Source organism: Pleurodeles waltl, chromosome 3_1 (assembly GCF_031143425.1).
Source record: "Pleurodeles waltl isolate 20211129_DDA chromosome 3_1, aPleWal1.hap1.20221129, whole genome shotgun sequence".
In the NCBI taxonomy this organism is placed as follows: Eukaryota; Metazoa; Chordata; class Amphibia; order Caudata; family Salamandridae; genus Pleurodeles; species Pleurodeles waltl.
Genome location: NC_090440.1, coordinates 1,584,871,508 through 1,584,894,845, shown reverse-complemented (window position 1 = coordinate 1,584,894,845; position 23,338 = coordinate 1,584,871,508). Strand labels below are relative to the sequence as shown.

At 47.1% G+C, this 23,338-nt stretch overlaps 1 protein-coding gene across 1 annotated transcript in view; it reads right to left on the bottom strand.

The window, feature by feature from the left end:
• ARL5A (ARF like GTPase 5A) overlaps window positions 1-23,338 on the bottom strand; it is a 133,221-nt gene that overhangs the window by 27,089 nt on the left and 82,794 nt on the right. The window contains exon 5 of the mRNA XM_069225182.1: window positions 17,791-17,942. Coding sequence (XP_069081283.1) covers window positions 17,791-17,942 — 152 coding nt within the window. The remainder of the gene's footprint in view (window positions 1-17,790; window positions 17,943-23,338) is intronic.

Here is a 23,338-nt window from a genome sequence, read left to right as displayed (position 1 = left end):
TAAAGCAGTCATGTAACCTTATTTTTGTAGTAGTGAATGACGTCCTGCAGAGTTACCATGTGAAAATGTTCTGACAGGATGTACAGATTTAGAGATCTGAGGTCTAGGATGGGCTTAAGAGTGCCATCCTTTTTGGGGATAAGGCAGTATAGTGAGTATACTCCTGTTCCTTGTTGAGCATGTGGGACCAATTCTATTGCTTGTTTTAGTAGAAGCGACTGTACTTCTTGTTGTGTTCTGGGGACAATCTGTGGTAACGTGGGGGAATATTTGGAGGGGTAGAAATCAATTCTAGGCAATAGCCATTGCGGATAATTGACAACACCCAATGGTCTGTGGTGATGTTTTGACAAAGAGTGGAATTGCTGTAGTCTTCCCCCCACAGGAGATATGTGGGGTTGAGGCATGGTAAATAAGTCACTATTTGGATGGTGAAGTTGCTTGTCTTGAGGTTTGGAACTTGCCTCGGTTTCTAAAATATTGGCCTCTGTAAGGCCCTCTAAATCCCTCTCTCTGATATTGTTGCTGCTGTTGTCCCCTGCTTTGCCTGGGAGGTAGAGGCTTCAGAGGATTGTGGTTTGAATCATCCCCTAAATTGTTGCCTGAGAAAGGAGTCTCTATACAGTGCTATGTATAATGCTCCCATTGCTTTGGCAGTGTCTGAGTCTTTCGTCAGTTTTTCTATGGTCGTATCGACCTCACGACCAAATGTTTTTTGTCAAAAGGCATGTTAAGTACTGACTGCTGGATTTCTGGTTTAAAACCAGAAGAACATACCATGCATGCCTTCTTATCGTAATGGCAGTATTGACACTTCTGGCTGCTGCATCCGCAGCAGCAAGGGCAGACCTTATCCGATTATTGCTTATGGCCTGACCCTCTTCTACAATCTGCAGTGCCCTTTTCTGATGTTCCTTTGGGAGGTGCTGTAGGAGTTCTTGCATCTCGTACCAGTGGGCTCTATCGTATCTGTCTAGAAGGGCTTGCAAATTTGCAATTCGCCATTGGTTGGCCGCCTGTGTAGACATTCTCTTGCCAGCAACATCAAATACCCTACTCTACTTATCAGGGGGAGGAGTATCCCCTGATGATTGGCTATTATCCCTCTTTCTAGCCGCACTCACTACCACTGAATCTGAAGGAGCTACTCTAGCTTTGACAGGCTTACTAAAAATTTGGTCTGCATGTTTTACCATTCCAGGTAACATACGAAGGCACTGGTATCTAGAGTGAGTGGAGGATAGAGTGTTAAACAGGAAATCCTCCTCTAGGGGTTCAGTGTGCATAAGCACCCCATGGTAAGCAGCTGACCTGGAAACAACCTGCATGTATGCAGTAGTGTTCTCTGGTGGAGAAGGCTTGGAGGGGTATAAATCAGGGTCATTATCAGGAATAGGATCTGGGTCGTATAGATCAAAGGATCCACTTTATACCCATGTAAGTACTGTGAATGCATTGGTGGAGGCAACAGTGGTGGACTAGTGGGTGGAGGTGAAAAGGAAAGCTGTGGTGAATGAAGAGGAGAATTAGAGACGGGTACTGGCTTCTGCTTATACATTTTTGCTGGTGGTTGAGCAGTGTCCAATTGTTCCTGAAAAGTCAGCTTCCTTTTGGTTTTCAGAGGAGGTGCAGTCACAATTCTGCCAGTCTCTTTGTGGATGTGGATCCTGGATTGTCTTTCCCATAACCTCAAGGATTGGCTGAATCTTCTGTAGAAGAAGATTTTTGGGGTTCCGAAGATTTTTCGGTCCCGAAAATGGAGTTGGTTGTTTCGGCTCTGAAGCAGGGTGTTGATGCTTTGACTCCGAGGAGTGAGGCCCTTACTTGAGTCCGAGACAAAACTCTTTACAGAGTTACTGGAGTCCAATGTCAACAGAGTGGCCTTTTTCGGTGCCGAACCCGAAGGTCGGTGGACAATAGTCTTTTCAGGTCAAACCATGGCCCTCTGGCAGTGGTGTACCCAAAGCCTTTGATGTTTTTTTTTTATATATGGGCGTAGGGGCAGGCGTACTCACGTGCTGTCCAGCTTTGATAGGCCTATCTTCATCCGATTCTTGTTTGGAGTCGGCGTCTTGGATGGAGACCGCTGTCTGCGCCTGTTCTTCTTTCATAACATCGAGATGTTCTGTACTTTTCGACGCCATCTCTAACCTTCTAGCTCTCCGATCACACAGGGTCTTCTTGGATCGAAACGATCGACAGGCCTCACAATCTTCTTTTTATGATCTGGAGAAAGACACAGATAACAAACCAGGTGTTGGTCTGTGTAGGGAAACTTTGCGTGGCACCGAGGGCAGAATAGAAATGGAGTCCAATCCATCAGGCTTCCACGTGGTAGACACGAAATCTCGGAGCGAGAGGAAACACGTCTGAACACAATAGCGGAAACAAAATCTGACAAAGGAGTCGATGCCCGTGTGCAATATGACCGAGGAGGAGGAGTCACTCGATCCCTTGACTCCGAAAAGACTTCTTCAAAGAAAAACAACTTGTAACACTCCAAGCCAACACTAGATGGCGGAATCATGCATAGCATGTGCATCTGCAGCTACACATGCCATTGAACATATATATAAATGTGTGTGTATACTATTCTACGCTTAACATGTTCATGGGTCACTGCTATAGAATTTATATATAAGTTGAGTAGATGCTCAAGTCTGTTTTTATTTTGTCTATCACAATAGCTAAATATTATATTAACTATTTATCTTCAAGCATTTCACTACTGAAATATTGAGGAAAGATACAATAACGTTATAAAAGTACACAAATAAATTAACTTCAAATACTGCAACTCTTAAGTCTGTGTTTATATGATACGACGTAAATCTCAATACAATATATTCCATGAACATATTCCATTACTATGTAGTCATGTGTATTTATTACTTTCGTACTGCTGTACATGAGGGAAAAAAACTACTCTCTCAGAAGCTTAACTGTGTCTCACCATCACCCTACACTTCTATCAATCTATCCTCTATCTCCACTCTCAGACTCCGACTCATCCCAAATGCACTCTACTACCATGATCTATAAAATAACCCCTCCTAGACTCTTCGCTCCTCCACCCCTACTGGCTCACCCTGTAGGAAGCTGACCTGGTGTGTGTGGTGAGTACCTATGGTATTATCACCTTATACCAGGTCCAGGTATCCCCTTATTAGTGAAGTGTAGGCAGTGTCTAGAAGCCGTGCTCTCTAAAGGTAGCTGTGGATGAGCAGCCAAAACGTATCTAGGAGACATGCAAAGCTTATGCAATACCATTGTAGTCTCACAGCACTTACACACATGAAAGAACCACACAGTGTTACAGAAATAAAGGCACTTTATTTTAGTGACACAAGTACTAAAAATACTAGATAGGCAATACTCCAATAGGAAGTAAGTAAACACAGAATATATGTACAGTAGCAATCAGAAATAGGCATAAAAAGTAATGGACAACAGTGAAAAGCAATAGGCAATACTGAAGGCTTGGGGGTGGAGGGACCCAGCCATATACTAAGTGGAATGCGCAAGTCGGAGCCACACCTAAGGAGGTGGAATCGGTAGAGGGGAGCTGGAGGAACTAGGAAGCCCACAAGTACCAGAGTGCCCCCCAGGACCAGAAGAGAAGAGGTAAGTTACTAGTTCTACCCAAACCAACCCAATGAAATTCAGAGAAGGATACTGCAAGACCCAGACAAGACTGCAAAAAACCAAAGGTGGAGCTCAGAAGAGGAAGTCTTGGAAAGTAGGGGACCAAGTCCAGTTCACGTTGGAGTGTTCGGTGGTAGCAGCAGACACTACCCACCAGTCTGTGGATGCAGGAGTTGGGCGACTGGGGGACGAAGATGGTCAGCAATGCAGCACTTGAGCAGATAGAGTTCCTGGGTGATTCAGTCGACGTCCCATGCCGAATGAAGATTTGCAGTCAGTCTGTGGTGTGGAAAAACAACCAACCAGCCATGGCAAAGGTAAATTTTGTGGTTGGTGGGAAAGTGGAGCTGCCAGGGACCAGCAAGGTCCAGGGGCACCCAGCCCATGGGGGGAGTCCCAGGCGACCCTCAGCAGTGCAGAAAGTCCAAAGAAGAGGAGGGAGCCGACCCACAGGCAAGGAGCCCAGGAGTCGCAGAGGTGTCCACGCAGCACACCTGAGGAGAGGTCTCACGTCACAGAAGCAGACTGAGGGCTGTGCGTCGCAGGGGAGAGTGCTTGGGGCTGGGGCTACACGGAGCCTGAAAATCCTGTGGAGGAGATGCCAACAAACCTTGGTAACAGCAACAGACAGTTCACAGGGGTACTGTCCTGCGTGAGCGCAGGGGCTTACCTTCACCAAAGTTGGACAGCTGGCAGAGAGGACCAAGGGAACCACTCCAGACCTCCACCAATGATGCAGGATCCAAGCAGCTCAGTATGAGAAGAGATCCACACAGCTGGTCGTCGTTGCAGCTGGTGCCTGCAGATGCAGGGAAGTGACTCCTTCACTCCAAGGGAGATTCCTTTTTGCTTCCTGAAGACTTACCACCCTCAGAGGATGCACAGCTGGGGAAATGATGCAGTTGCTGGAAGGAGCGGGAGAAACAATGTTGCAGAGCAGAGTCATTGCTGTAGTCATTGCTGTAGCTGCAGACTGTAGGTTCCTGTGGAGTCCATTTGTGGTTCCAGTGGCCAGAAGTAAACGGTGCAGAGGAGTCCTGCTGGAGTCTTGCCCGTCTAATCTGAGGACCCACCCAAGAGGGAGGCCCTAAACAGCCCTGGAAGGGGGACTGGTCACCTAGCCAGGTGACCATCTATCAGGAGGGGGCTGTGACATCACCTCCCAAACATGGCAACGCAGGTACTCCCCAAGATCTGTGCCTACCTTGGATTCAAGATGCAAGAATTCATGGGGCTATCTGGAGGAGCTCTGAGGTGGTGATGGACAGGGGAGTGGTTACGCCCCTTTCCATTGTCCAGTTTCGTGCCACAGAGTAAGTCTTGAAGAGTTTCCCCTCCTCATACAGCCTGGCAGCTGACAATATTTGGGGTCCCAACATCCCCTTCATAAAGTCTATTTCCAGACACTGAATGTGATTAAGTGTATGGGCCTTTAAAGTTTTAGGTTTTACTTTTACTTTGGTTTGGTTTCTGCTTCTTTTCCTCAGCCACAGTGATATGTGCCTCAAAGGTTTAATCTCAGGTTCCCAGCCCCACTTTTCAAGATTCCCTTATCAGTTCCTTCTCCATTTCTAAGATGTGTTCAGGCCCGTTCCTTGTGAAATCTCACGTAAGAGCATCCTTTGAAGTCTACAGGGGATGTTTGCTCTACCTTCTCCAGTGTGTCCTGCACAGCTCACATGAATGCAGCAACACAAATCTGTTGAAATGAAGGTGTGGTGTGGACAGATGTAGATTGCTCGAGTTGCCGATTTATAAGACCCATTATTGTCCTTGCAAACATAGTAGGATCTGGGGTTGCTGGGAAACCTATTTCAATGAACATGTGGACATTGATGGTGTTAATTTATGCATGCCAACTTTTTGAAAGAGGAGAGAGATTTATACAGACTGATAAATAATGTGTGTAAATTCTGGTTAGGCTGTAATTACAAAGCGAATATTTATGCAAATGTTCTTTACTTATTAAATCAATTATGGCGATGCACACGTTAGTGACCTATGTTGTTTTATTAGTTAATAAGTACAAAACTCAAATAAAAACGATTTTTGAAAAAAATGATGCATGCATCATTGATACATGCATAACACATAATACATGAATGTGGATGTCCAGAAAGAACAGTTTCATAGAGGTAGCCAACAAGCAGCTGTGGCTCAACGGGCAAATTCTATAGCCCTTTGAGTGCACTTATTGAAATGAAGCAAAGGTTCTTTTCTTTCCCTCGGTTTAAGATAATCTTTATATTCTTTCTGGGTGACGAAAAATTCTTGCCTTTTTTTTTTTTTCCCTCAAAAACACCTTTCCACACTACTCGCCACACAAGCTTTTATATCTATCTATCTATCTATATATATTTTATTGGATTTTGCAATATAAAAGCAGCACATTGAAAGCTTCATGAAAATTCATCAAACAGTAAAATATAAACTATAACAAAAACACAAACCAATAGCAATCACCCCAGCTACACCTTATATTCCAAACAGTACCCAAACCTAAACCACATGACCAAAATACTCATACTAGAGTGTGTGGCCTACAAATCATAATTTTGGGTTTGTGACTTCAATAACCCATTTCTCCATTTCTTGGATTCCCATCCCATACCTACTTATCCGGTTTGGACCAGCCAAATAATCGACCCTGTTAATTCAGGATGCAAGCTTCTATGCAACTCCCAAAACGAGGACCAGGACTATTTACCCTTCATGAGCGCCCTGCGGCCTCTCTTCGTCATCTGAATCATGTTGGAGAGATTCCCCTGATGGCGCGCCCCCTGAAACTTCAGGTCCCACTGCACAGCCTGCATATGCCATCTGGCATGTTGGACCAGCAGGAGGCCCTGAGGCCCAGCAGCCTCAATCATTCTCATTCAAATCCAGGATAGAGGCTGAAACATCAGGATCATAGCCAAATATCCTGGACTCTTTTCAGGAGAATAAGCCTGAAACTTCACTGTGTCTAGAACAGCTCCGAACAAAGGGAGCGTCTGAGAGGGAGTCAGGTGTGACTTCGGCATGTTTATAGGGAACCCCAATGAATGCAGGAGGCTCACCATACTCTGGTGGTGGGAGATGACTTTCTGGGGCTTGTCCGCCTACAACAGCCAGTTGTCGAGGTAGGGGAAGACTGGAACACCTAACCTATGCAGATGAGCTGCAACCACTACCATCACTTTTGTGAACACCTGAGGGGAGCTGGTAAGGCCAAAGGGGAGCACAGTGAACTGCAAATGCTCGTGACCCTCCATGAATCGCAAGTAACATCTGTGGTCCGGCAGAACTGGAATGTGAAAATAGGCATCCTGCAAGTCCAACGCTACCATCCAGTCTCCAGGGTCCAGAGCAGAAAGGACCTGAGCCAAGGTCAGCATTTTGAACTTCTTCTTGAGGAAGAGATTGAGGGACCGGAGATCTAGGACAGGGAAAAGGCCTTTATGCTTTGTAGGCACCAGAAAGTAGCGGAAAAACAACCACAACCTACTTCTGGCACAAGGACCCTCTCTATGGCTCCCATGGCCAAGAGAGCCTTGAACTCCTCGTGAAGAAGAGCCAAATGATCCTCGGACAGATGATCGTATGATGGTGGCATGGCTGGAGGAGATGTCTCGAAGGAGATGTATTAGCCTGTCTGTGGTAATGGATTCCCAGTCGGGTAGGTGAATCCTGCCGCCAACTGGTCCCAGATGTTCTGACGGACTAGGAAGGTTTGGAGGCAGAGGAGGGGGTGAGGTGGAATGGGTGGCCCGCTGGCTCCCTGATCCCCAAGCTCGTGGGAATCCACAGCTGCGCCGAGGCTGTGCAGCACGCGTGGGTCGGTAGCTGGGTGGCAAGGAACGTGGTTGGGTGCCCCTTCAGTAGCCAAAAAAAGAGCGGAAGGTGGGCTGTGGGGGCGAGGAGCAGCTGTGAGGCCAAGTGACCGAGCCTTAGCCCGGAAATCCTTAAAGCACTTGGGCGCGGAGTCCGCTTTGTCTTCAAAGAGATGTGTGCCAACAAAGGGCATGTCCATCAAGGATTGTTGGACATCCACTGAAAAGCCAGACGTTCGCAACCAGGTGTGGCACCTGAAGGCCACCTTCGATTCAACCGATCTGCCCAGTGAGTCTGTCTTATCCAGTCCACAACGAATCATGAACTTCGCTGAATCTCTCCTGCCCGTTACGGCTTCGGAGAGAACAGTCAGGTCCTCCTCCGGAACTCGAGGCAGCACTTGTGCAACTGTATCCCAGAGAGTATGGGAGTAACAGCCCAAAAGGCGCACAGTGGTCACGGACCGCATCGCTAGACTGGTGGACGTAAACATCTTCTTCCCCAAGTTGTCCAGTCTTTTTGATTCTCTGTCTGGGGAGCGGTAGGGAATGTGCCAAAGAAAGACGAAGCCTGGATGACAAAGCTCTCAGGCATAGGGTGTTGGGTCAGGAATTTTAGGTCTGTCGGTGCAGGAGCCCCTATGCTGGGTCTGGACCAAGTACCCAGAAGGACATCCGTAAGGGCTTCACTGAAGGGAAGGAGGGGTTCCGAATTGGAAGCCCCAGGCTGAAGCACTTTGGTCAGGAGGTTAGTCCTGACCTCTACAGGAGGAAGCTCGAGGTCCAAAAACTCAGCAGCCCTTCTCACCATCAGAGTATGGCACTCCCTCCTCTATAGCCACAGTACGGGGAGAAAGCATGCCAGCGTCAGGGGAGGTGTCCAACCCACTGGCATCAACCAATTCCTGAACCCAGTCCATATCAGGGTCAAGCTGGTATTCTAAAGGGTCCAGCGACCCCTCTATACTGTCCCCATATCCATACCCATAGCAATAGGGGTCAGGATCCACCCTGGGCCCAGGAGAGCCCATGGAAAACTGAATCAGCGTTGAGCGATGCCGTTCTGGCTCCAGGTCATTGTGGATCAGTACAGGACAGATGTCGTTTGTGAGCCCAACCGATGTCAGGAGTGTCGACGTCTGACCCGACGCCGGGGAAAATCGCTTTGGCACGACCGGTTTCAGGGCAGCAATGGATCCAGAGGTGCCCTTCGGAGTCGGGGCTGAAGCTGTTGACTTGGAACTAGAGTGGGCCCTCACCGACTCCGTTGGGCCCAAAGGCACCAAGGGTGGGTCGGTCTGCCCAAAGATGAGGGGCATGGCCTGCTAAAATTCCTCAAGTTGGGCCGGGGTGGCACTGGCTCCCGGAAAATCGCAGAAGTGAAGAGGGAGGCATGGAGCGTCAACACACTTCCCGTTTCAGCCAAGCGACGGGGTGAAGACAAAGAACATTTGGCCTTCTTCGACTTCTTATTGTGACCCGAATGTCCAGATGACTGACAAGGAAGAGAGTGGTGAGGGGCGTGGCCAACATGGCGACCGGAGCGGCAGCATAAACTGCAGCTCCGATCCCTGGCCCAAAAAAACATCCTGTCAGTGGTGCCTGCACCTTGGAAGAGGGTCGCGGGCATCGCCTCAAATTGCTGGCCTGGGTCCGCGCTGCGGGCCGTATCCAGAATCCGGATAACACACCTACTTTGGGCACCGCAAGCGTGTTCCAGGGAGGCCGCGGCCGTGCTCGCGACCGGGGCTGAGTTCCTCCGTAAGCCCGTGCCGCCGACTCCGGACCGCGTCGGTGACCACATCGACGACCGGCCCGGATGCTGGATCGCGGGTGCGCCTGCTATCGGAGCCAATGGCGGCTCTACTTCCACTGGTCCCCGCGTTTGTGTTCCGGACGCCGCACCCGCTTTGGAAGCTGCGGGCGGGCGGCAGTGCGGCCGAATTCACGTCAACAACCGCAGCCGGGAGGCTTGCGTGGACGGGAGCTGCCGGGCTGGTGCCCGTTTCAACTACTGCACCCGTGGTCGGCCCGGAGGTTGGGCCGCGGGGGTATCGCCCCGGCTGGGGTGGACAGGAGTGGCTCCATACTTTGGCCCACGCGTCGGCGGCCATATCGACGTCCGGCCCGGAGACTGGGCCGCGGGCACGCCTGCTACTGGGGCCATTGGCGGCCCTACCTCCACTGATCCCCGTGTCTGGGCTCAGGCCGCCGCACCCGCTTTGGATGCTGTGTGCGGGCTGCCGGGCGGCCGGATTTACATCCACAACGGCAGCAGGGAGGCTTGCGTGGATGAGCACTGCTGTACCAGTGCCCGATTTAATGAATGCACCCGCGGCCGGCCCGGAGGTCGTGCCGCAGTAACATTGCTCCGACTGGTGGGGACAGGAGCGGCTCCACACTTCGGGGCAGCCGTTTTGGACGAGGCTGCCCCACTACTTAAACAATACTCTACGGATAGGGGCCTGATGCCCCGCCCTACGGTGCACTCCTCCTACCATCCGCTTGACAAGCTTCGACATTGATGTGCCCTGGATACTCTGGCTGGTAGTGGGACCTATACCAGCGGCAGCAACGGTATACTGAACGAAGCACCCGCTGCACAATCGGCTCGGGTCCCGCGATCGTGCCTGTGGTCTATATAATAACACCCCACTGTTAAGGGACCTGCATTGGAGACTGAACTTACGACCGATCGGGAGATCATACTGCAAAAGCCGCAGCCCTGCGGACTATGACTGAGGTGGGTGCGCACCTTTAATTAAGCTGTAAACTGTGTGCTGCGCATGTGGATATGTGCTTACACTCCGCACATCAACTACCTCCCGTGCAGTGCTGTCACCATTGAGTGTGGGCACGTCTAAAACCCTATAGACCCCATCGCTTGAGGCCACGCCGTTGTTCTGAGTGTGAGCTCGCTGGAGTGGTGTGCCGGGGGTGGAGGTGCAGTGGCCCTCCTACCTGTATTAACACTTGCTAATATAATGGGCCATCACCCACACATTCTTCTACATTGACCCTCAACTGGACAGCCTGCCCTTCGTACCCAGGCTGCACTGTCCAGTGACGTGCTTCTCATCTTACCCAAATGTGTCACTTTCAATTATCCTACTGTCCCGCTACACCTGTGAGACTCCGGGACAACACCATCTCTTTCGTCTAAAGTGACACAACATGTACACCCCATCTGCTGCCAGAAGCTGAGTCACGTGCTAAACTCGATCCAAAGCAGCAGTGCACCCACCTCTCCACCAGATACCTACCAGCTCGCATCTTAATCACGCGCCTGCGCCTACAGACCCGATCCGGTGGCGTGTGAATGGTCTCTCACGCCTGGTATACTATCCTGTGGCCATCAGAATATCACTTTTTGCTTTATCTGTTACCCTAAGACCCCCGTAACAGCGCCCTCACTGCGTCACGGGTAGCAATTCATGAACACCCCTCCTGCATCGTCTCCACTTGGTCCTATACTGTCTGGACACTCCTGAAACCAATTTGCCAAATGGTCAAACCAAAAACCCCACGTGCACCTCCGGGTAAAATGGATCTTGACACCCCCCCCTCCCATTGACGCCCAGGTGTCCATGCAACTGGCCTTGCAGAAGATGGACATCACATTACAATCACACACGTCGCAGTTCGAGAAGATACTGCAAGCTATCCTAGACACTAAGTCCACCCTAGAAGCCAAGATAGGCTTGGTAGCAGAAGACCTTAACGTACTCCGAACCGACCAACACGCACTATCTAACAGGGTATCTGAATTAGAGAAAGACTCTGCAATACTACCCCGATCTGTGAAAGATCTACAATCGCAATTATCACACCTAACAACGGAGGTGGACCTCTTAAAACGCAGAGCGGAGGATGCGGAGAGTATGTCTCGATGCAATAATATACGTCTGGTAGGTTTTCCTGAGCGGGTCGAAGGCCCCAGCACAGAACTATTCATAGAACAATGGCTTACGGATACAATTCTCAAAGACAATATCCCGAAGTTCTTTTCTGACGAACGTGCCCACAGGGTTCCGGGAAGACCCCCTCCGCCTGGCGCTCAACCTCGCCCGTTGATAGCGAAACTCCTTAACTATCGAGACAGAGACCTCATTCTACAATTATTTGGCAAATCCGGCCCGATGCGTTCCGAAAATGCAATGATTACTGCTTATCAAGATTTCACAGCAGAAGTCCAGAAGAAACGGAGCTCTTTCTATCGTGTCAAAGAATGCCTTCGCAAACACCACATCAAATATGCGTTGATGTTCCCAGCCAGACTCCGAGTACAAGATGACACCCGTGTACATTTCTTTATTACACCAGAAGATGCATGGACCTGGCTACACGACAAGGGCTTTGCCGACCCAATAGACACAGAAACTCCAGGCAACAGCTGGTATCCACCTAAGACAAGGCGGAAGCAACGTAAAAAGCAAGGCGCTAAACCCTCACCGGAACAATCACAAACTGAACGCTCCCTTCTCCTGCAAGCCACGTCTAGATTCGTTAATACATCACCAACCACCCTGTCTAATCAAACTGAAGGGGAACCAGACCATGACCTTACTTCTGACTCGGCGGATTCCACACGTGGCCCTACACTCACACCGCGCACAGCAGACGATATTGGTTGAACCATCCGAGATCCATTCATCCCTGCTTCTTATAAACGATAACGGGACTTCCTCCCCCCAGATGTCCAAGTGAAACATGGCGACACTGCGGGCCCTTGGCTGCGGCGCACGGCCCGACCACGGGCCTGGGCGGCCCACTCAGCATCATAAACAACTTGGGCAGGGTGACTTTATCTTTTCACTCTGCACGAATGCTTTTTGGCACCCCCCACGCGCCATATGGACTGTTCTCCCATGCCGGCAGTGACCGGAATTTTTTTCATTTTTTCATTTTTCTTGTTGTTGTTATATACTGTTTTCAAGTGCATTTGTTTTTTCTTTGGTTACTGGCTTTGTCACACGCTACTCTACCGCAAACACATCCGCAAATACCCACCCCGCATACACTACACCAATAGGCTCACATTCAACAATGCTGCGAACGCTGCCTGGCTGGTCTTAGAAGGTAATCGTTGTAATACTCCCATAATGGGACCGGGGGACAAACACCTCCCCGTTTTATTTATATCTACAAATACATTATGGCTTCTCAAACACAACGGGGAATCTTGAAATATAAGATACTCACATGGAACATCAGGGGCATGGCAGCGCCGCAAAAGCGACAAAGGATTCATACATTTCTTAACAGACAACAAATACACATTGCCCTGCTACAAGAGACACACCTCACTAAATCCACATTAGAGAATACACGCTTAAAATGGAAAGGACAATTACACGCCACCACCGCCTCTTCCTTTGCTCGGGGTGCAGCGATTTGGATTGCCCCTGGGGTCCCATTTACTACGACTCGCACACAATGGGACCCAAAAGGCAGATATGTGATACTAGAGGGTGTCCTAGACGGATCCCCACTAGCATTGGTAGCGCTATACTCCCCTATCTCTAGCCAAGGTGACTTCCTGAAAACGCTTACCACCGGCAGTCTCAGTGATCCTGCATTAGAGTGCATCTGGGGGGGCGACTTTAATAGTGTCCTAAACACTCAAATGGACCGCTCGTTTCCCCCTCTGGGTGCAGCTTCAACCAACCGAGCCTCTCAAGATTTAGCAAAATGGGCCTCTCACAATGATTTAAGAGATATCTGGAGGATAGGTCATCCTACCCACCGCGAATATTCCAACTATTCCCCAGTACACAAATTATACACCATAATAGATATGATCTTTGTGTCCGCATCCGTAATCCAGAAGATGTGCAGTACCGAATATTTGGCACGCACTATATCGGACCACAACCCATTATGCGCAATAATGGCCTGGGGCCACATACATACCTGCATACCAACATGGCGACTGCAGCCAGAAATTCTCTTAGATCCCCCTTTCCATACGGAAATGTCCAAACAATTGGCTGATTACTTCTTACTAAATAAAAACACAACAACATCTCGTGCTACAGAATGGGACGCCCACAAGGTGGTGATACGTGGCCACTGCCTCGCAGCCACAGTAGGGGTAAAGAAGATACTTACTAAAGAACTACAAGACTTAGAGGTTAAGCTCCGTAAAGCGGAGATCGAGGTCTCCAGTGGCGAGGCTACATTAACTGAACTGAACTCGCTTAAAGCTGCCTATAATGAAGCAGATACTAGACTGGGTAAACACGACTATAGACACTACATGACACGACAACACGCTGAGGGGGATAGATCAGGTAGACTACTGGCGTGGCTTGCCCGTCAACCCTCGCAGTCATCACCTATTGGTGCAATACGTTTGAAATCAACGACGCCTTCTCAACATACTACCGTACTCTATATACACCTCCCCCCCCCCGTCAGAGCAGCAACTAACTGATATATTAACGTTAGTCTCTCACAACCAACATATTATAGACAATGCCATTACCCTGGACGGTCCCATTACAATAGAAGAATTGCGCGCAGCACTAACACAAATGGCACGAGGCAAAACCCCTGGCTCAGATGGCTTACCGGTAGAGTACTTTAACTCCCACGCTACACATCTGCTACAGCCCCTCATAGAAGTATTCAATGAGGCACGCAATAAATTACTACTACCGGAATCCATGCGCAGAGCCCTAATAGTTGTTCTCCCAAAAGCAGGCCGCGACCCTTTAGATGTTACATCATACTGGCCACTCTCTCTTCTTAACACAGACTGTAAATTACTGGGGAAAATACTAGCAAATAGATTACTGCCCCACTTAGAAAGTTTAATACACTCGGACCAGTCTGGGTTTATCCCTGGGAGAAGTACCTTCTTAAAAATCAGAAGACTGCTTCACATAATGCACAGTAACACAGAGCCAAAAGCTGTAGCCCTCTCCTTAGACATTGAAAAAGCATTTGATACGTTGAGCTGGGATTATCTTTTACGCACGCTTAAAGCGTTTGTATTTGGCCCCGGTTTTTTACAATAGATCAAAACGCTATACTCTAAACCCACAGCTCGAGTCAAAAATGGTCGTGTTATCTCTGAGGCGTTTCCCATAGGCAGGGGCACCAGACAGGGATGCCCACTATCCCCTTTATTGTTTGCCATAGCTATGGAACCACTAGGAATTAAACTACGCAGTTGCGCACATCTACGGGGCATCTCTGAATCCAACACACATCATATTATATCCTTATATGCGGACGATGCCCTGATATACCTGCGCAATCACTCCACCTCCATGGCTGAGGTACTATCAATGCTTGACTCCTTTGCCCTGGCTTCTGGTTTATGCGTCAATTGGTCCAAATCAAGTATCTTTCCTCTTACCCCCATACTAGCAGACCTTCACATGACACTACTGCAATATCAACTCCCATGGTCACACAATACATTTAAATATCTCGGGATCCAAATCTATCACTCCATTGCGGACCTGAAAGAAGGAAATATTGATAGGGCACTCAGCTCTACTCGCAGCTCACTGTCATTCTGGGGCTCGCTCCCCTTATCCCCTATGGGCCGAGTATCAATAGCTAAAATGCTCATACTTCCAAGGTTCTTATATTTTTTTACTGCCCTGCCGTTGTGTCTGCCACAGGCGTTTTTTAATAAACTGCACTCATTATTGACTGACTTATTATGGGGCAGAGACAGACGTAGAGTAGCGCTAGCCACAACACAATATCCGCAGGAGGCTTGGGCATGCCCAACTTCGAGAGATATTACGCAGCCTCACAGCTGCTATGGGTGTCTACATGGCGCAAAGAGACCCCCTCCCCTGAATGCATAATGCTGCAAACATATTTGGCCCCGCAAACATTGCTGTCCTCACTCTTATCTGGTCCTAACCGCCTACCCTCAAAACTTATACTGCTAGAGGCAGCTCGCTTTTGCTGGCGTAGATACGTTCAAAGTAAGACCCCTCTACCCCCTTACTCCCCTCTGCTGCCACTGCTTCAACTTCCGAATACCCAAGCATTATCATTAAATCACAATACGCGTGACATAAGTACTCTAAATGTAGGCGACTATTATTCGAGCTCTAAACTACGCACCTTCGCAGACCTAGTGACTGCTGGAGTTATGCACACAGGAGCCTTCCTCACATACAACGCTATTAAACGACTATTCAATAACCTCTGGGGATCCGGCAATAATGAACCACCCGAATGCCAACTACTAACTGTTATTCTTACTATGGGTAGCGCAAACGGTATCATAACTAAATTATACACAGTACTGATGGCGGAAGTCTGCTCTGCGTTACAGCTCGCTAAAGCACGCTGGGACTCGGTCCTCCCTACAATACTATCACATAAAACATAGATCGCGGCTCTTACAACGATTAAGTCCATATCTCGCAACCCTCGGTTGCGCTACACCCAATTCAATTATATTCACCAGGCATACTTATCTCCGGCCCGCATTCAAAGAATATACCCAAACGCAAACCCGTCATGCCCTAGATGTGCTGCTCCGGCAGCAGATTTCTATCACATGGTTTGGAGCTGTCACCCCATAAATTCAGCCTGGCATCGGGTCACAAATACCACAGCAGACATTGCATCTCACACTCTGTCGCCTACCCCTGAATCATGTCTACTTGGCATACGCCAACGCGCCAGAGGCGATAAACACCGGCATAGATTTATCGTTTTGGCATTTGTTGTCTTCAAACGCCTAATAGCCACACACTGGAAAGCCCCACACGCGCCATCTCATTTTGCCTGGCTACGTGACTTGCACAGCCGTTCACAAGCCGAAGCTCAGACACTACGCTTACTGCAATACAAAGGCCTACTACAGGATGGCCCCGAAGTCTGGGACACTTTCGTGGTAGCGATAGAAAACAGGGATGACATATACCCTCCTTAACAATTGAAATAAAATAAAATAACAAGGGCAAAGACATCACCCTCCGGTTTAATAATTACAGTATAGTATTCTCAATCCCCCCTACCCACGTTCTTTCTGTACATTCTCCCCCCCATGCCCCCTCGTAACGACATGAGGCGGCACTTTTGGATGCTTACGCAGGGACCACGTCTTCACGCATTGCATGCTTTACTTTGTTTATCCCTAAAACGGCTTTTCGCCCTACTATACCTCACAACCAATATCTCAACTGTGTTACCCCGTCCTCAAAGTGTAACAATTGGATCTTTTCTTTATTTTATCCCACATTCCAGGGTTGGTGTATCCAACATTAGGAATAATGCTAGCGGTGTTTAGCTGTGACCTTAGTTATTTAATTAGTCGCATAATTTTCAAGGGTGTTTTTGGAATCGTATCACGCAACTGCGCTGTAGTGATCTACAAATGCGTGTAAACAAATTTAAAAATTATCAATGGCTAAACGTGTTATTGTGTGTGTATAATGTTTAATAAACAGATTTAAAAAAAAAAAAGGAAGAGAGTGGTGATGACCACATATCTCCTGACCTTCCTCTTGATCGAGAACAGGTACGATGTGGAGTCGAGTGCTGGGCCGCCATGAGCTTCAGGGACTGCTTCCTCAAAGCCTTCGGGTTCATGGCTTGACACTGGGAGCACAACTTCGGGTCATGGTCGCACTCAGAGGAGATGTGGATCCGTCACCGACATCGTTCGGTGACAGGAGTCACAGGGCTTGAATCAGGTCTTTCAGGACATCCCTTGATGCATCCAAACTCGTCAAAAGGAATCGACAAAAGTGTCACAGTTAGTCAAAAAATGACTAGGGAAAGCTCTTCTCTGGTTCTGCACGTAGGCTGCCATTGAAAAAAAAGAACGGACGTCAGCGCACCGGGGTGGTGCCTATATATATATGACCTGGACGTCATCACAGCAACCATGACGTTGTCGACCGATGTCACCTAACAGGGCACAGGGGTGCTGCTTGAAGAAAAGTCTCCAGATCCAGTCTGATGCCTGGGGGAAATTCTAAGGTAAGGAATCTGCAACTAGAAGTCTCTATCAGATATTTTTTGATGCCAGGGAAACTTCTACTAGTAAACAGCTGGAACACCTAACCATTAGATATGCGAAGAAAACACTGAACACAAACTATTTGATCGTCTTGCAGAGTAACCGGTACATATCCAAGGCAAACATGAAGTAGGAATTACTGTAAATGAACAGCATAAACTAAAGAAATATAATGCAGATCAATATCCCAAAAATCACAAAAAAATAAAAAGACGTCATAGGCTTTAGGAAAAGGCTCATACAAAATTACCTTCTTATAGTTTGAATCATTTGCATAGTACATGAACAAATAAAATCAAAACATTTGTAAGAAAAGCAAGATCTTACCCTTCCCCAGTAAGGGCGCAGCAGGCCTGTATGTGCCACTGATGATCTTTAACTGAAGTAAGCTTTAGATACTGGGAGATTTCAGCTACAGTCATGCATTCTTTCACATCTTGTTTGTTTGCAAAAACTAGCAAACCTGCTTTTTTTAGGTCCTGTAAAATATTTTCAATATAAAAAGAGAATGTCTTAAAAGGGACACTTTTTCGTTGCAGAAAAGGTTTTCAAATACAGGGAATATACTTCTCTACCATGTAGACATAACCTTAACCACTTCCACGTAAATATAAGAAATGTTTGCTATGCAAGCACACCTGCTCAAGAGCAAGTGAAAAATGTGTCAATCCTTGCTACAATTTTAATTACATGCCACAAAAATACCGTACTTAGCTTTTCAACAACTAATAAAATATCTGCTTGTCTAAATGAGGTGAGAGATGCAAGGATCAACTGCCTCACGACAAACCATGCTTATAGAGTGAGAAAGGATTCAGGGACTATGGTCACTGGTGGGACTGCAGTCACTGGTTTGCACACCTACATTAAAACTTAATTCATTCTAAGTGCCCAAATATTTGGGAAGGTAGTAATACACGCAGTAGATTTTTTGCTGCAGAGCGCCTGTTCCAGGGTTCAGTTTTTCCCCTCCATTATTTTTCACATCAGAATGCAGACTAAGGGAGTAATCACACATTTTTCTACATTCAAAGTTCCAACATATTACGATACCGTGTCTGCCCCACCCCGAACACACATTTCACCAGCTGTTACCTTGCAAAGCCTGTGTCAACAGGGAACAAATGTTGGGTGCATAATTTGCAGGACTGTAGTCCCAATTCAGGCTCGTCTAATAAACACGGTTTATGCAGTTCAAATTTCTAAAAAAAAAAAAACAGCTGACAGAATATTTATTATGTTTATTATGTTTATTTTTATCAGGGCATTTATAAGTCACAAGCCTAGCTTAGCCCCAAACAGCTGCAGATTGTTTTGTAAGCCAACAGAATACATAGCTAACAGAGGACAAAAAAGACATGAATAACATTTATCCTTTAAAATCTTAACAGGGATGTGGAATTCCCATCACCTGATGCCCGGGACATATCGTCTGGGGACAAGTTTTCATGTTTATATTGTCCTTGGGACAAGTAGGCCCAACCCCCGGCAGCACAAATCCTTTGACTGCCAGTGTACAGAGAAGGGAACTGTCTGCAGTTGAGGTAATGTGTGTCCATATGTTAATGCCGTTCAAACTTGTATTTTTGGTTCATTCATGAAAAGCCTTCATTTTTAGGGTGAGGGCTGTAAATAAAACTTAAGGTCACACTGCATTACTGACAGTGGTTCCAGTAAAAAAAAAAAAAAGAAAATTGAAATGTGTACACTTTTCTAATTTTTAACAATATGAAGCTACGTATAATGCTCCCAGAATGCTCTCTGATTAGATGCAAATATTTGCTGAAGCTTATAATCAAGAGTGATGATTATTTACTTCCAAAATAAAATGTTCAGAAAAAAATGCACGTAGGGAAAAAAAGTTTCCCTACTATGAAATTTTAGGTGCAATTTCTTTGAAGCATAATTTAGTAAAAGGTGTTGATGCATGCTAGTATTTCCACAAAAAATTCTTTATGGAATAATCAGTGTAACCATTTTTAACAAGATTATGGGAAGCATGAAAAACAAGCACTGGCAAAGCCAACCGATCTGACATTTTGTTTGTGTTACTTTATGCATGTCTAGTTTTGACATGGCTTTTGTAGCACTTTATTATTGTGGGAGCTTCCAGGCCCTCACTATTGTAACAAACACTGGCAAAATGAAAAAAAAGATTTTTGGTCTCACACACATAACAAAGGCTCTGCAACCCCCTTGGGGGGGGGGGCTCAGCACAGCACCTGCCCTGAGTGAGTCTGGAGGGGACCCCCTTCATGATCTTTGCAAAAGGGGGGGGGGGGGGGGGGGCTACCTCCAGTTTTGTTACGCCACTGATTGCAACAGTAGTTCCTGGCACTGGACAAAACTACTTTGTGGAAGAGCAGAATGTGATCACTCACTGTAAAGCCGGCTGATAGAGAGAGAAATAGAGGTTTCATAAAAACAAAATGCCAGACCTAATTAGGGACCCAATTCTTAAAGTAAGTAACAAAAGTGCACCACTGGTATATGTCTTTGAATTAGTGGCTTTCATGAATTCACAAGAAGTTACAGAAGTAGCCAGGAAATCGTACTCCTAAAAAATATTTGTGAACTGTACTTTAGCACGAGCAAATATGTTATGTGTAGATTTGCTCATCTGACAAGTTCACCTCCCCTCAAACTGCTATTTTCTGAACCCTGGAAAAACGTCTACTTCTGCCATTGTCAGGAGTACATTTCCAACCTCTCTCATTAAGGAAAAAGATTAGAGAAAATTCTTAAAACATGCAAGTTAGTAGGTCCGAAGACTCAAAGGAATTCCAGTCCTGGGACTATTGCTTACTGTTTCCTCCAGCTCCAGTATGTAGGTCTGCGGAAAGGTGGCAAAATAAGGAAATTGCTATAGTAGGGACTGAAATTGCAAATATTCAAGCCCTACTATAGTAATAGCCCTAGCATAATCAGAGAGGCTATGATCAGAGCCCTTACATAATGAGACTGCTGCCATAATTTGTTGCCAGACTACATGGCACCAAAGGGACACATAGTATTTTTTACAGGACAAGTAGACTGAAGAAGCAACCTTTCCCATGGACAAGTAGATATTTTATTAAATTCCACACCTCTGCATAACAATGAATGCATAAAAATACTGAAGAAACCAAGCAACGAGTAGTGTAAGGAAGGAAGGGAAACAGTCTAAGATGGTGGGAAAGCTATAAAAAGAGTGATTTTGAGACCTTTCCTGAATTGCACTAGCGAGAGAGCAAGTCTGAGGTGCGAAGATAGATGATTCTAGAGTCTTGGTCCATATGCCAAAAGTATATGGGTGCGTGTCTTCTGAGTACGTCTTCTGGATTTCAAGTTTCACTATGGATATGTTGCTAGAGGAGCCCGGTCACCAGATATGTTGAACTTAGAGAGAGTGCAGGCAGGCAAACTAAAGTGCTCTGTAGATAGATTTTTTTTTCATAGGGAGATGTGCTTAAACTTTCGTAAGCTGCTGATTAGTCAAGCCGCTGTGCTGAGAATATTTTGATTAGTATTCAATGCACAATGTTTGGCAAGGTGAGTGCTTGGACTTCAGACCAGAATTTTCAAAGAAGGGCTTGATCAGCAGGCAATGCCATTTTTCTTGGTATGGACCATGAAAGGCAAAAGGGGGAAATGAAGAAAATAAAAAAAAACTAGGGGAGTTAGTGGAGGATGAAGTGAGAGTATTGAGAATGAAAACCGTTCCTAACTAACATCTAGGAAAGTTTCAATTCTATTAAGGACACGAGGATTATGCTTTCTTCCTTGGCCTATTTCAACAGCGACCAATTTATATCATTCATAACTTGAAAGTGAAACACTACTATTCCTAGGAGGTCTTGGGAAAGGGTCAACAACCAATGCAGCAATAAACTGAGTCAATATTGCCCGATCAGGGGGAACCACAGCCCAGGTAGTAGTCCGTCATTGTGACCATTTCTTTTGTCGCGCGAGTCAAGCTCCCCAACTATCATCGATCTTTGTTAGACCTGACAGCCTTAGGGTGGTCACCCCTAACTTTTTGCCTGCCTCCCTCCACTTTTTAGACACTGTTTTTGCTGGTTTTAAGACTCTGGGCACTTTACCACTGTTAGCCAGTGCTTAAGTGCATATGTTCTCTCCCTTTGAACATGGTAACATTGGATCATACCCAATTGCACTATTTAATTTACTTATAAGTCCTTAGTAGAGTGCACTATGTGTGCCCAGGGCCTGTAGATTAAATGCTACTAGTGGGCCTTCAGCACTGATTGTGCCACCCACTTAAGTAGCCCCTGCACCTTGTCTCAGGCCTGCCATTGCAAAGACTGTGTGTGCAGTTTCACTGCCAATTAAACTTGGCATTCAAAAGTACTTGCCAAGCCTAAAACTCCCCTTTTTCTACATATAAGACATCCCTAAAGTATGCCCTAGGTAACCCATAGGGCAGGGTGCTCTGTAGGCAAAAGGCATGACATGTACCTATGTAGTTTACATGTCCTGGTAGTGTAAAACTCCTAAATTCATTTTTTACGCTGCTGGGAGGCCTGCTTCCTTCATAGGCTAACATTGGGACTGACCTCATACATTGTTGGAGTGGTAGCTGCTGATCTGAAAGGAGTAGGAAGGTCATATTTAGTATGGCCAGAATGGCGATATAAAATCCTGCTGACTGGTGAAGTTGGATTTAACATTACTATTTTAGAAATGCCACTTTTAGAAAGTGAGCATTTCTCTGCACTTAAATCTTTCTGTGCTTTACAATCCACATCTGGCTGGGTTTGGTTGACAGCTCCTTGTGCATTCACTCAGACACACCCCAAACACAGGATCCTCAGCCTCACTTGCATACATCTGCATTTTGAATGGGTCTTCCTGGGCTGGGAAGGTGGAGGGTCTGCGCTCACACAAAGGACTGCCACAACCCCTACTGGGACCCTGGCAGACAGGACTGAACTGAAAGGGAACCTGGTGCACTTCTAAGCCACTCTTTGAAGTCTCCCCCACTTCAAAGGCACATTTGGGGATATAAACAGGGCCTCTGCCCCTTCCAACTCACACTTCCTGGAGAAGAAACTTGTAACCAGAACCTGCATCCTGCCAAGAAGAACTGCCTGGCTTCCCAAAGGACTCACCTGACTGCTTTCTGTGAAGGACTGCTGCCTTGCTGTTGCCCTGCTGCCTTGCTGCTCTCTAGCTGACGTGAAGTGCTCTCCAAGGGATTGGATATAGCTTGCCTCCTGTTTCCTGAAGTCTCAGGACCAAAAATACTTCATCTCTTCAAGAAGGACTCCTTGTGCGGCAAAATTCGACGCACAGCCTGCCAGAAACAACACACAGCCTGCACGTGGTGAAAATTTTACCACATGCCAAACCGGAACGACGCAGCCCGACTTCACAACGAGAAGATAGACGCAGCGCCAGCATATCGACCAGAAATTCGATGCACGGCCCACTTGATCTACGCATAGCCGAGCCGGAACAACGCAGCCTGACTTCCAAAGAGGAATTGACGCAACGCCTGCTGTGCGGTAGAAAATTCGACGTAATGCCCACCAGATCAGCGCAGCTCCTGTGACTTAGTCCTGCCAGCGCAGGAAATCCATGCATCATCCCCGGGGCGTCTGGAAATCCAACAACCCGAAGAGGATCCTGACTGAGCGCCGGAAATCGACGCATAGCCATCCCTACTTGGAAACTAAACAACGCATCACCATGTGCGGCCTGGGAAAATCGACGCACACCCCTTTCTTTCCACGCTTCTCCTCCTCTGTGGCCCTTTGCAGAACCAGGTACTCTGTGCTTGAAAGAGACTTTGTTCACTTTAAAAAGACTTAAGACACTTTATATCATTTTTGAGTGATATCTCTACATTTACTTATTGCATCTTTGATCGTTT